The sequence below is a fragment of the Chiloscyllium plagiosum genome, unplaced genomic scaffold, assembly GCF_037043375.1.
Source record: "Chiloscyllium plagiosum isolate Xiang-an unplaced genomic scaffold, Cpla_swu_hap1 HiC_scaffold_31, whole genome shotgun sequence".
Classification (NCBI taxonomy): domain Eukaryota; kingdom Metazoa; phylum Chordata; class Chondrichthyes; order Orectolobiformes; family Hemiscylliidae; genus Chiloscyllium; species Chiloscyllium plagiosum.
Genome location: NW_028270169.1, coordinates 31,722,970 through 31,736,962, shown reverse-complemented (window position 1 = coordinate 31,736,962; position 13,993 = coordinate 31,722,970). Strand labels below are relative to the sequence as shown.

At 43.3% G+C, this 13,993-nt stretch overlaps 3 protein-coding genes across 6 annotated transcripts in view; 1 reads left to right on the top strand and 2 right to left on the bottom strand.

Moving 5' to 3' along the window:
• Positions 1-4,798, bottom strand: part of myo19 (myosin XIX) — a 65,023-nt gene extending 60,225 nt beyond the window's left edge. For 2 of the 4 annotated variants that reach the window (XM_043718561.2, XM_043718562.2), the window contains exon 1: positions 4,662-4,798. In XM_043718561.2, the coding sequence (XP_043574496.2) occupies positions 4,662-4,748 (87 nt within the window). In that variant the 5' untranslated portion in view covers positions 4,749-4,798. Of the gene's footprint in view, positions 1-4,278; positions 4,417-4,661 lie in introns of those variants that run through there. The other 2 variants (XM_087977401.1, XM_087977402.1) reach the window with 1 other exon arrangement.
• A 73-nt stretch (positions 4,799-4,871) lies between these two features.
• pigw (phosphatidylinositol glycan anchor biosynthesis, class W) lies at positions 4,872-8,013 on the top strand. Its single transcript, XM_043718564.2, has one exon. It carries the CDS (start codon positions 5,822-5,824, stop codon positions 7,346-7,348), a length of 1,527 nt encoding a protein of 508 aa, XP_043574499.2. The 5' UTR covers positions 4,872-5,821; the 3' UTR covers positions 7,349-8,013.
• A 128-nt stretch (positions 8,014-8,141) lies between these two features.
• On the bottom strand, positions 8,142-13,781 carry LOC148141877 (uncharacterized). Its single transcript, XM_087977087.1, is given in 4 exon segments — positions 8,142-10,261; positions 11,294-13,048; positions 13,050-13,551; positions 13,711-13,781. Coding segments are annotated over 3 exon segments (3,501 nt in total). The 5' UTR covers positions 13,158-13,551; positions 13,711-13,781; the 3' UTR covers positions 8,142-8,623.
• Positions 13,782-13,993: the final 212 nt, after the last annotated feature.

Sequence of the window (13,993 nt, the reverse complement as noted above, 5' to 3'; positions counted from 1 at the left end):
CTTGGCCGATCTCAACTGAAATGTTACAGTCCGGCCCAAAACCGATGTCTCTACAACACCACAAATGACTTATATGTGATGCCCAGGCTGCTTTTATGATCTGCAGAACTGACCATGGCCCAAGGCTCAGAGTGAAAAGTCATGGATCCCTAGACCCTGCTCACACCAAATACATGACTCACATGTGGCCAAGCCCCAAACTGAGATATGGTGATGCTCTTGATTGACATTTGTGACTGATAGCTTCACATCGTTAAAGACTGGTCACCTTTGACTTTCGGAGCTATCCATTTGTTGAAGCACATGTGTGTGCTGGCAGATAAGCTACTCGCACATGCTATTGGTGTGATATTGACGTAGCAATATTTTCTATATTCTCTTTGAAGCAGTAATGAGCTAAAAGGCAAGGGTAGCCACAGATGCTGAGTGTCCAAGCAAGCATGAAGTAAGTCAGCACTAATGAAAAACAATCTAAAAGCCATAAAATGCATCTAATGCAGATGCATGGTAGGTCCGTGTCTCTGCACACAGAACAACCTGAAAGGGGCACTGGAACTCATGGACAACTTACATTGCAAAGTTTTAATGGTATTGGTCTAACTTTCAAGTTGGGAATTGACATTGCGGAGAAAGTGAGGACTGCAGATGCTGAAGATAAGAGTCGAGAGTATGGTGCTGGAAAAGCACAGCAGGTCAGGCAGCATCCGAGTGGCAGGAGAGTCGGTGTTTCAGGCATAAGTCCTTCATCAGGAACTGACATTGTCTAGTTTCTCACCAGTGCATGGGAGAAGCACAAACTACACCTAAATGAGGTGAGATTAGCTAATAATGAGATGCAAATACCTGGAAATAAGGTGGTCACCAATTACAGTATAGCTAAATTTAAAACTCACTGTTTTAACTTAAGGGACTGTTTTTCTCAATGTCAAGAATTGGGTTTTCCATTCTTGCCGTATTTTTCCAAAGTTCCCGCCAGTGCCAGAAAAATTTCACCTTATGTTTCTGAAAGGCGATAAGGACAAGCCAGGGAACTATAGACCAGTGAACCTGACGTCAGTGGTGGGAAACTTGTTGGAGGGAATCATGAGGACATGTATTTGGAAATGTAAGGACAGATTAGGGACAGTCAGCATGGCTTTGTGCGTGGGAAATCATGTCTCACAAACTTAATTGAATTTTTTAAAGAAGTAACAAAGAGATTTGATGAGGGCAGAGTGATATACCTGATATATATGGACTTCAGTAAAGCATTTGACAAGGTTCCCCATGGGAAACTGGTTAGCAAGGTTAGATCTCATGGAATACAGGGAAAACTAGCTATTTGGATACATAACTGGCTCAAAGGAAGAAGACAGAGGGTGGTGGTGGAGGATTGTTTTTCAGACTGGAGGCTTGTGACCAGTGGAGTGCCACAAGGATGGGTGCTGGATCCACTACTTTTCTTCATTTATATAAATGATTTGGATATGAACATAAGAGGTATAGTTAGTCAGTTTGCAGATGACACCAAATTTGGAAGTGTAGTGGACAGTGAAGAAGGCTACTTCAGATTATAATGGGATCTTGATCAGATGAGCCAATGGGCTGAGGAGTGGCAGATGAAGTTTAATTTAGATAAGTGCGAGGTGCTGTACTTTGGGAAAGCAAATCTTCGCAGGACTTATACACTTACTAGTAAAGTCCTAGGAAGTGTTGCTGAACAAAGAGACCTTGGAGTGCAAGTTCATAGCTCCTTGAAAGCAGAGTCGCAGGTTGATAGGATAGTGAAGGCGGCATTTGGTATGCTTTCCTTCATTGATCAAAGTATTGAGTACAGGAGTCGGGAGGTCATATTGTGGCTTTACAGGACATTGGTTAGGCCACTTTTGGAATATTGTGTGCAATTCTGCTCTCCTTCCTATCAGAAATATGTTGTGAAATTTGAAAGGACTCAGAAAAGATTTACAAGGATGTTGACAAGGTTGGAGGATTTGACCTATCCAGAGAGGTTGAACAGGCATGGGCTGTTTTCCCTGGAACATCAGAGGCTGAGAGGAGACCTTATAGAGGTTTATAAAATCATGAGGGGTATGGATGGAATAAATGGACAAAGTCTGTTTCCTGGCGTGGGGTGAGAGGGGAAAGATATAAAAGAGACCTAAAGGGCACCTTTTTCACGCAGAATGAGTTACATGTATGGAATGAGCTGCCAGAGGAAGCAGTGGAGGCTAGTACAATTGAAACCTTTAAAAGGCATCTGGATGGGTATATAAATAGAAAGGTTTTGGAGGGATATGGGCCAGGCCCTGGCAAGTGGGACGAGATTAGGTTGGGATATCTGGTTGGCATGGACAAGTTGGACCGAGAGGTCTGTTTCTGTGCTGTACATCTCTATGACTCTAGTTGAACTGCTGTATTCTCGATATTTCCTAACTAACCTGTTCAGGAACACTTCTAGAACAGGTGAACTTGAACTCAGGCCTCCTTCCTCAGAGGCAGAAACACTACCACTGCACCACAAGTGTCCTTACTATTGTATTTTCTATATTTTCTAATCAATCAATCTGTTCACAGATATTAAACTCACCTCTGGAGTAGGTGAAAGTGACGACTGCAGATGCTAGAGACCAGTCGAGAGTGTGGTGCTGGAAAAGCACAGCCAGTCAGGCAACATCCAAGGAGCAGGAGAACGGTGATTCTCTTGCTTCTCAGATCCTGCCTAACCGACTGTCCTTTTCCAGCACCACATACCCAACACCACTGGAGTAGATGGGACTTGAACCCAGGTCTCCTGGTTTAGAGCTAGGGACACTACCACTGCCGCACCATAATCCATACTGTTGTATTCTTTCCGTAAATACTAAATTGTCAACATCTGCGTATTTTTTAAAGCGATTTGTTTTATCAAGAACAGTATTTTACAATTGTCTAAATGCATACCCAAAAAGCAAATATGAAAATGTAAGAAGTTACAACTAATAGTTACAGCTTGGAAGTTGCTATAATGAAATCCAAGCACTGTGGCCCAAGCATTGTTCACAAGCCAGGATGGTGACTTCACAGTACACATCTTGGCTGTGAGTTATTTCTAGCTTGCTACTTTTGTAACAAAACACACCACAGCCAACTGTAAATTTCTATAATCCTAATGCCAGCATGGCATTTTTCAACAGGGTGGAGTTAAACACAAAAATCTGTGAAAGGCTTGACTGTTACCACAAAGTCAGACGCAAGATTACTCTATCCAAGTCAGTAAGGGCCACAAGCCTGTTCTTGCTGTCTCAGCGAATACATCCTAGGAACAATATTATTGCTGTGCACCTAGGAATTTAATGGTTCAACTATTATGCCTAGGAAAATTACACCTATAAATGTTCTGACACAACCTTTACAGTTAGTGTATTATTCCCCGGCAAGGTCGAATTTAATAGAGTACGTTATTTTCAACCAAACTTAAAACTGTTCTTTAGCTGTAAGGGATTGGTCAATTTGAAATCAATCAGCATTGCAACAGGCTGTATAAAACTACTCAACATCCAGCAATGCAAGTTCAAACATACCATTACATCGTGTGATTATCGCTCCCAGTCTAGTAAAGCAGAAAGAAAGCCAACACAATAATAAAAAAAGTACAATTCTAAGATGTTCAAGGAATCGGCGGGGTGCTCTTGGGATACTGTTAATGAAACGCAATCAGCTTTATCATTTTGATGATCTTGGTGACAGGTCACTGTTAAGGTTCAAAGTTTTCTCTCCATTTAAAAACAAAACATTTTAGAATTTCCTCTTTTTCAAAAAAATAAGCAAGTTTTTCAGGAGTGTATTTTCATTATTAGGAGTCATGACAATAAAGCACAAACTGTCATTGCTCAGCCATTAACTCAGATAGCAAACTATTCAGCGATGGTTGCATCACAGCCCAGCTTGATCCTGCCCGTTTAACCGTCCTACACACTCACAGACAAAGGCTTGAGAAAGTCGGTTTGGAAATACGATGGAAATTCAAATCCAATCATATTTTTGGACATCAGGGAAAGCGAATTACAGTTGTGACTCGTGGATGATTCATTTCCCTCTTTTGTCCAGACTTCTCACGACCAAAAATTAAAAGTATTTAATTAACGGCGCCACTATCACAGCAATCTTGCCTCTTAAAAATGTTTGGATAACGCCAGTTTTGTCCCAAGAAGTAAAAGGAAAACCCCGAATTATAATCATCCAGACTCGTTTCCCTGAAGATCAGGAGTCTTTTAGAGTTTAGTGACCAGACGTGAGATCAGTAAAATAACGTGCACTTACACAATCCCTTTCCCGACTTCAAACACACTGCAGCAAATCAAATCTAGTCCAGGCTTGGTGACTATCAATGTGGTTGAGATTGTATGATATTTGAAATTCCCAAGACTGGCAGCATTTCTTTCCGCCAGCGCACAGTATCTTTTGACATATTTCTCATCGCCTTGGCACATTTTTAATACAGTATTCGAACAGAAAGCTGCGATTCGCTTCACAATCGAAGAAGAGCTGTAGTTAGAGCGTGCAGTGCAATGAGACACACGAATATCACTCTTTGCTGTGGGATAAATAAAACTCGCCGCCTCATGTTAATGAAGGGCTGTTAGAGGCAGTTACAGAGACCAGCAGCCCCTCATCTCGAACCTTGCAGAGCCCCTCCTTCTTACCTGACTCCCCTCTATCGAGGGGGTAGCTCCCCGCTTGCGATGAGCTTCCCTCGGATCTCGCCGAGCGTAGTCAGTGGAAGCTGCCATTCCCGCTCTCCCTCCCCGGGCGGGCTATGACGGGAGCGCGCCTGGCTCGCGGGGACTGGCGGGAGCGCGCCCGGCTAAGCTGGTCTGGTCTCCCAGCTCGTGAGCTCTGGCGGCCGTTGGTGTTCGCCGTGACCTTTCACCCTGTCCCTGCTCCCGCGAGGCCCCTGCACCGCAAGTGTCTGGGAAGGTGTCTGGCGCTGTCATAACGCTGAGTCCCGCCGCTCAGGCCTAGGCCTCAGCCTGAACCGTCGCGAAGAACTTGGTTGTTAAAGGTTACGGGAGTGAGCAAATGAATAAATCCTCATCCGAACGATTTTAATATTTCGATAACTTTGGAGGGACAAGGACGAGATGATTCGGGTAATGGATTCCCTCTTGTGGCCCTGTCACTGGCTCAACTGGATCCTCAAAACAGCGGGTTTGTGGGGATAACATTGTGAGACCGTGACGGTCGGGGATTATGCCCCCGATGTTCCTAACAAAGGATGCTTTTTGACTTTGTACACCCCAGTCCAACAGCGGCACCTCCACATCATGCCTGACAAAGTAGACTGCTTGTTTTCGCTTGTGTTGTCACAGAAGACATTGAGTAACTTTCCTCGTTGTGGGTGATGTGCTCAATCCCATTTCTGAGCGCCGCGAATGCATAACCAAAACAATCTCAGACACACACAGAATTTGCTGGAAAGGCTGAGCAGGTCTGGCAGCAGCTGTACAGAGAAATCAGAGTTAACATTTCGAGTCCAGTGACCCTTCCTCTCAAATCAGGCGTAACATCTTTTAGAAACTATTAGAAACTGTGTCAGGAAATGAGAATGCCTTCAAAATAATCATCTGATAACGTGTTGGATTCCTTTTAAAACACGTTTGATCTCGTAAGATCTATTTAACTTAACAGAAACAACCATCCCAATTGTAATTCTGAAAATACTCAACATGTCAGGCAACATCTAGGAAGACTGAATGTTTCTGATCAATGTCTTTGTGTCTTTATTAAATCGTTTTTTAATTCTATTAATGCCAAATACAGCATATTTTAAGGAGTCTTGTTCAGAAAAATAAACATTCCTAATATGGCAGAAAAAGAATTGAAAGTAGAATTTATCAGTAATCTGAGTGGTACTACTCTAGCTGAGAATTTATTGGGTTTAATTCTGTCTGCATTATGTATCACCTATCGAGGACTGATATTAATGTATTTTGTTGGAGAAAGTGTAACATCATCGTGGAAAAGACTTCTGCTGATTGATTTTTTTGTGTTAGTGGCATTTCTTATATTGTCCTGCACAGTTTTGGCAAATGTGCTTCACTGGTTGGTGTTGGTTCTAGCAGCTGTACTTGCATTATTTGTATTTAAAATATACAGTCAACGAAAACAGCACTCTCATCAGCAGTTAAAAGAAGTCATAAAATCTTTTTTGGAAACCAACTTAGATGTGAATTATATTCCTTTTGTCACTTTGTTTCGTGTTTTCATTAACATAAAGACTGGCATCAGCATTCTAGCCGTGGACTTTCCAATATTTCCAAGACGCTATGCCAAAGCTGAAACATATGGAACTGGCATTATGGATTTTGGAGTGGCAGCTTTTGTATTTGCAAATGCTGTTGTATCTCCTGAAGCAAGACAAAAGAACAAAACTATATCATATTCCAAATTTAGTTTTGTGATTAAACAGATCATAGCAGTTTGGCCTTTGGTTTTCTTAGGATTAGCTCGTTTAATAAGTGTTAAAACAGTGGACTATCATGAGCATGTAACCGAATATGGTTTACATTGGAACTTCTTTTTCACCCTGGCAATTGTTAGGGTCTTATCATCTTTTCTTTTAATATTATGCCCTGTGCGAAGTTCCTGGATCTTGTCAGCTAGCATTGCTATCTGTTATCAGTTGCTCCTTGAAACTACAAATCTGAAGCAATTTATATTACATGGAAGTGATGGCAAAGGCACAAGGTTTGGATTCATTAATGCCAACAGAGAAGGACTCTTTTCATTGTTTGGATACATAGCCATTTACATGGCTGGTGTACAGGTTGGTGTTTACATAATGAAGACGAGGACATCGGTAAAAGACTGGATAAAAGTTCAAGGTTTCCTTCTGATGAGCTTTCTGATCTTGTGGCTGCTATTGCATGTGTCTGAGGCTCTCACAGATCCAGTATCCCGCCGGATGGCCAACTTGAGTTTTGTTTTATGGACAGTTGGACAGAGTTTGTTTTTTCTGATGATTTACTTGCTAGCTGATCTTGTTTTAGTATTTGTCAAGGTTATCTCAGGGATGGTTAATGTGCCAAGTTCATGGAACATTTTACCAGATTCTTCTGAAAAGACGAAAGATAGGAAATTATTAAAAAGCCATTCTTTTGGAAAGTTAGATAAAACCACTGTACATTTCTGTCTTATTGAAGCTGTAAGCAGAAACCAACTCCTGTTTTTCCTGCAATCTAATATTTTGACTGGTTTGGTGAATCTTACAATAGATACGATTCATAGCAGCACATTTATTTCCTTATTCGTGCTTTTAGTTTATATGTTTTGTAATTGTATCATTGTCTACATTTTACACATTAATGATATTACTTTAAAGTTTTGGTGACTAGCTCGTTCCATAATTCACTTTCAACTAAGTAAAATCATTCTGACACTGAGGCCAGACTTCTTGCACTTCATTGAATAACCTTTGTGGTATGTCTACATCTCAATTAAATTGTAACGTGTAATTATCTGCATTTGTAAGTTTTATCTGCCTGTGATTATTCTGCTTATTCTCTGCAAAAAAGAAAACAAATACTAGATTCCATGAAAAGTGTAGTGTCTAGGAAGTTATACCATGTTTTGGTGCATTGTGGAATTGTTTGTGGCTTTATGCTACCTGCTAATGTCTCCATTTCAGTTATAGGGCATCACTGGCCTATATCAGAGAAACAGTCATTTCCCAGTGACGCTTACATTTTTTGCAGCTCAGGTCCGAGCAGTATTGGTGAAGGGTTTGAAACAGCTTATTAATGATTTTAATCTGAAATGGTGAATAGAACATCAATTAAGAATGAGTAAGAAAACAAGTTTATTGATTTTTAAATACTTAAATGGATAAAACAATAACAAAAAAGTCTTATTTACCCCAAAAATGAAATGTCTTAACACTCATTCACGTTTTAATAACACAGTATTTATGATACATTTTAGTATGCTGACATGTATTCTGTATAAATTAACTGCTGTAACAACTGTCCAAAACAAAATAAAATTAAGATCCAGATATACACATCTGTCTATTTTGCTTACACGTGCAAAAATGCTATCCTTCATTCATGTTCACATTGTGCTTTGTTTTATAAATTCTCAAGGATCGGGTTCGCAGGAGAGTAGTCTGACACAGACCAGGAGAAAAGAACTGAGAGACGAGTTTGCTAGAATATGAGTATTTTATTCCCCGCAGTGTCGCCTCAACCAGGTCTCGTACTTACAACGGGTCTGGTTTATACTCACTCTACATGTTACCGGAACTGGGAGCCGTCAGTTCTCGTAGAGCGGTTGCCAACAACCCACGCTCGGCGGTTAAACGTAACCCGGAGCAGACTCTACCGAACTGGGGACTTTCCCAGCTTATATACTCTTTCGAGATCTAAACATTCATGCGAACAACAGGGCAAGACTAAGCAACACCTTCCATTCCGGTAACATATTCATGCGAACAACAGGGCAAGACTAAGCAACACCTTCCATTCCGGTAACATATTCATGCGAACAACAGGGCAAGACTAAGCAACACCTTCCATTCCGGTAACATATTCATAATAAGATTCACACATATATTGGGACATAATTTTAACCCTTTCACCACATTCCACTGATTGGCCCAATACATGTGTTACATCATGCCCATATATATTTTTTCCAACAAGCGTCTACGTACACGCCAAATATACAAGCAAGTCAGGATATTACAGCATGTTAAGATCACCAGGACTCCTACCAGGATCGATAAGGGTGGGAATAGGAACTTCCCCGCAGTGGAGGACATACCACTCAACATATCCCACCAATGATGAGCTGACTCTACTTCCACTACATGGGCAGCGTGTACTACCTCCTGTCCATGTATAAAGGTAGACACTGTAACCTTGGTGACATTGGTTTGATGCTTTCGTAATATCTGCTTAAGTTCCTCTGACCGATCCAATGCTTGCTCAAATCGATCCAGGGAAATGTTCCAAGGATTTATCAGCACTTTCCACTGTACCTTGGTAAGTTGATGGTCACTGCTATAATTGGTCAACAGGTAAGTCTGATTCTGCCATTGCCACTGATAGACATTCGAGAGACATCCTGAGAACGGTACCGTGGGGAGCATGGGATGCGGGTTTTTGGTAGCCACACAGAGTGTGTGTGGCCCAATCTGCCACATCATGTCCCTTGAAGCTTCAACAGTCCATTCACACAGGGCCGTTCCCTTAGTCAAACAAGGGTCTCGATATCTGTCCATCAGTAGACAAGCTTTACCTTGATCAGTCTGTTCACAGGCAGACAGATCATAGGTAATATTGGTATCTGGGCTAAACCACTGCCCCTTTGTTTTCAGGAAATAGTATCCAGAAGACGTACTCACCGGTAATACATAATATTGACAGACCGTAACAGTTCGAGTTACATTCATGGTAACAAAATGCCCTCTACACATAGTTGTATTACACCATGTTTTCTCTAGATGTGTCATCATCCACAGTTTCTCGGATACATTCCATATTCCCCTCCAAGCTTGTACATTAGGGGATGTTACCGTGCGCAAGAATCGTTCTTTCTGCATCTGTGCATGCAACATGTTAATATGACAGGCAGTCCAATTTAATTGAGCTGTAATGTTTTCAAACAGTTGTTGAGTAGCGTTCCAAACATTCAGTTCCCATTGTAGGGATTGCATCAATATTTTAGCTGTTTCTTCTTGAGTCATCATCACAGAAGGCATCCATCTCCCGATGGTGTGCAGCCCTTGTGAAGTAGCCTGTCCTGTGTTGGATAATTTAGTACGGGTTACCTCAGAGTCAATAGCATTTGAGATACCCATGACAGTTCCTGCACCTCCCAGTAGAGTGTCATACCATGCACGCCGCCTCCTCTTATGTTGGCATTCTGGGATAGCCGGCAGCCGCACCTGCCAGTGAACATCAGTGTGCAGTACTGCCTGGGCCATCTGCTGACAAGTTGACATAATGGGAGCCAACTGTGTGCGGTGCGCGTCAGAGACGTTAGGGCGCACCAAGATCAGCCATAACATTCGAGTCCGGTTTTGAATAACTGTTCCATTGCTGATCCAGATGTCCTCATCTCCAGTCGTGATGTTCCATCGTGTCCCGTTTGAGCTTTCACATTCACGAGCGGTTATATTCCAATGACACATATTCACCGTTGCATTCAACATCAATGTACAGTTAGGGGTTATCAAAGTTACATTTCTCCCCTTATAACATCGTACACAAGTATACATTTGACAATCACTCGTGAGATCTAAAATTGTACATCATTGATTTGCCGCGCACTTAAAATCATCTTGCTGTCATTCCTCACTATTAATTTTCCAACCTACATTTTGTTTCGATAAGGGTACCAACGACTGAGCTGGCACACTCCTCCAGACTGATTCCCCAGGATACATAATGGTGACCAGACTGTCTTTTCCTTGGGCTATGATCTCTGCCGGTTTGGGGGGACCAGTTGTCTGGCGTACCCATACCTTGGCACCCTTAGTGTCAGTAGACCCAAATCCCCCCGTCCCACGCTCAGTAACCTTAACGGGAGCTCCCGTCTCTTCCACCGTTGTAAGGTTACATGGTTTAATAACTAATTGTGCTATTCTGTCTCCCTTCTGTATCACATAAGGTTCAGATGTGATGTTGACCAGGACTACTCCCAATTCTCCTTGGTAGTCCGCGTCAATTACTCCTGCCATTACATCAATCCCCTTTAGTGACAATCCCGATCGCGGGAGGATATGCCCATAGGTTCCAGGGGGACAAATCAATCCTAATCCGGTCTTAATCACCGTAGGTTTTTGTTGGACCAAAGTCTGTGTAGTTAACGCTCGTAAGTCCAGTCCAGCCGAAGCCGGTGTGGCCCTTACGGGAATATTAGCTTCCTTAGCAAATTTCCACATTTTAATAGGCTGTGCCTTTGGGGTATCACACACCCGTATCATCCGATTCAAGGGCGTCACCCCGTTTCCCAATGGGCGGTTATTAATTTGCTTTACTACCCGAATCAATTGTTTCTTCCAACCTGTTAAATTATTACATCCTCCTGCCTTTCGCAGGGAGGATTTTAGAAGCCCGTTCATTCGTTCAATAAGTCCCGCAGCTTGCGGATGGTAGGGCACGTGATAAATCCACTCCACATGGTTATCATGACACCACTGCTTCACCATCCCTCCTGTGAAATGGGAGCCATTGTCACTCTGGACCTGTATGGGCAATCCTTAAAATTGTTCGATCAAATCTAAACACCGTAAGGTAGCCTGTTGGTTGTTATGTCGAAAGGGATGGGCTACCAAAACCCCAGACATAGTGTCCACAGCTGTACATATATGGTTACATCCTTGTGAGGAAGGTAATGGACCCACAAAGTCCATTTGCCAGCTCTGTCCCGGTCCCTCTCCTCGGTGTATATGTCCCATCATATGTTGGGGCACTCCCTGCCGTTGATGCTGACACTGCTCACACTGGTTTACTGCAGTCTTGACATCATCTACCATAAGATCTATTCCCCGATCTCGAGCCCACTGCAAGGTTCCTTGCACTCCCCAGTGTCCGGCCTTAAGGTGTGCCCATCTAGCCAAGTCCACTGAGGTGCCCCTTTGTACACTCATGGCTCGGACAATGCCGTCTACATATCGGTTATGTAAAGCTTCCGCATCATTTCGGGATGTATGAGCGTCTACATGGGTAATATATATATCTAGATGTCGAGCCTTCTCCAATATATCTTCCCATAATTGTTTACCCCATACCTCCCTATTCTGAATCATCCACTGATTGGCCTGCCAAGTTGGCATCCATTGGGTCATGCCATTAACCACTGACCAGGAGTCAGAAAACAAATAAACTCCCATGACCCCCGCTTGCATGACCACCATATGTACTGCTTTTAATTCTGCCCACTGACTACTTTTCCCCTCGCCTAGTTCTTCTAGAGTTATACCTTGTTTCAGATTAAAAGCGGCAGCTTTCCATCTACGTTGTCCTGCCTTCCATTGGGCTGACCCATCTACAAACCAAGCCGTGGTTTGTTCATCCAGGGTCAGTTCATCATACCGTTTGCCCATCTTGACGGGTGATTCTTTATACTCAATCACCTCAAACCGCTTTTCCCCTTCCTCAGGGGCCTCCGCCACTTGCTCATGCAGGACTGACACTCCCTTTTGTCCAGTCTGCACTCTTTCTGACACGTACCATTTCCATTTGATAATGCTGCTCTCTTGGGCGGTTCCTATCCTGTGGGTAGTGGGGTCACTGAGTACCCACGGGAGGATAGGAATAGCTGTTCTCATGATCACTTCATGTCCAATAGTTAGAGCTTCAGTTTCCACCAAGCTCCAGTAACATGATAACAATTGTTTCTCAAAGGGGGTGTATCGTTCCCCTGCCGGGGGCAATTTCCGGGACCAAAATCCCAATTCCGCAGGAGGCTGAGCCCGCGGTAATTCATGCATAATTGCCTCCCCCTGTTCATTCCGTATGGGATTCCCTTCCCCATCTAACATTACTTCCCGCTGCACCGGGAGGCGTCTCTGGACTTGTTTTCTCCTAACTACTGGTTTAGCCTGGAGTACGGGTGGGTCATCTTCATACTGATCATCTGAATCTCCCCAAATATTTCCGTCCCAATGGTCGATATCCCATCGATCCCCATTATTTAATTGTGCAACAAATGCCCGCACTTGTACTGGGTCCGGGGTTCGAGGGACCTTCTTTTTCTCTTCCCGTTTCTTGGCGGACAAGTACATAATAGTTCGTCCCGCCAGTTCCGTCAAGGTTGTCAATTCAGCCTTTAATTTCATAATCTCCTGCCTCAACATAGAGATATCTCCTGAACTGAGCCCCTGCTCATGTTTCAGTAGAGCTAACTCCGCTTCGGCTTTTTGGCGCTTGTCTGACTGTTGTCTACAAGCCGCCGCACATGCCCACATCCTCCGCTGCACCCCAGGCAAGGGGTTCTTCGGCAGGACTGGGATCCTCTCAAGGGTAGACAGCAGCAACACTGGGGTTCCTACGCCCTCGGCTTCCCAGTTTTCCGGTCGCCCCCCCACCATTCCTCAAACAAACTGCCACGTCATGCCACGGTCCCTGCCATCCTGGGACGGTTGGGACCTCCACAGTTTGTTCTTCTGGTTTCTTAGTCCTTTTCCCAAACATTGTTCTGTATCAAAATCTCTCCCCAATTGCGATTGATCCTGCCGACTACGCCAAAATGTTTTATAAATTCTCAAGGATCGGGTTCGCAGGAGAGTAGTCTGACACAGACCAGGAGAAAAGAACTGAGAGACGAGTTTGCTAGAATATGAGTATTTTATTCCCCGCAGTGTCGCCTCAACCAGGTCTCGTACTTACAACGGGTCTGGTTTATACTCACTCTACATGTTACCGGAACTGGGAGCCGTCAGTTCTCGTAGAGCGGTTGCCAACAACCCACGCTCGGCGGTTAAACGTAACCCGGAGCAGACTCTACCGAACTGGGGACTTTCCCAGCTTATATACTCTTTCGAGATCTAAACATTCATGCGAACAACAGGGCAAGACTAAGCAACACCTTCCATTCCGGTAACATAATCATGCGAACAACAGGGCAAGACTAAGCAACACCTTCCATTCCGGTAACATATTCATGCGAACAACAGGGCAAGACTAAGCAACACCTTCCATTCCAGTAACATATTCATGCGAACAACAGGGCAAGACTAAGCAACACCTTCCATTCCGGTAACATATTCATAATAAGATTCACACATGTATTGGGACATAATTTTAACCCTTTCACCACATGCTTGTTACTTTACTAGCTGTTTGCAGATTGCTTTTACATTGTAGAGTGTTTTCTACTGTTTATTGAAGTCATAGTGTTCAATATTTTAGATATCTCGTTGCTCCTGAGATGATGCTAGGCTTACATTGCACTATCAATTTGTTTTAGTTGCAGTAGAAATATGCACAGTCCTAAAAATGTGGTACTTGGTACAAGCGTGGAGATATTA

Coding starts and splice junctions, on each gene's coding strand:
- pigw (XM_043718564.2), top strand. CDS start 5,822: ATGGCAGAAAAAGAATTGAAAGTAGAATTTATCAGTAATCTGAGTGGT.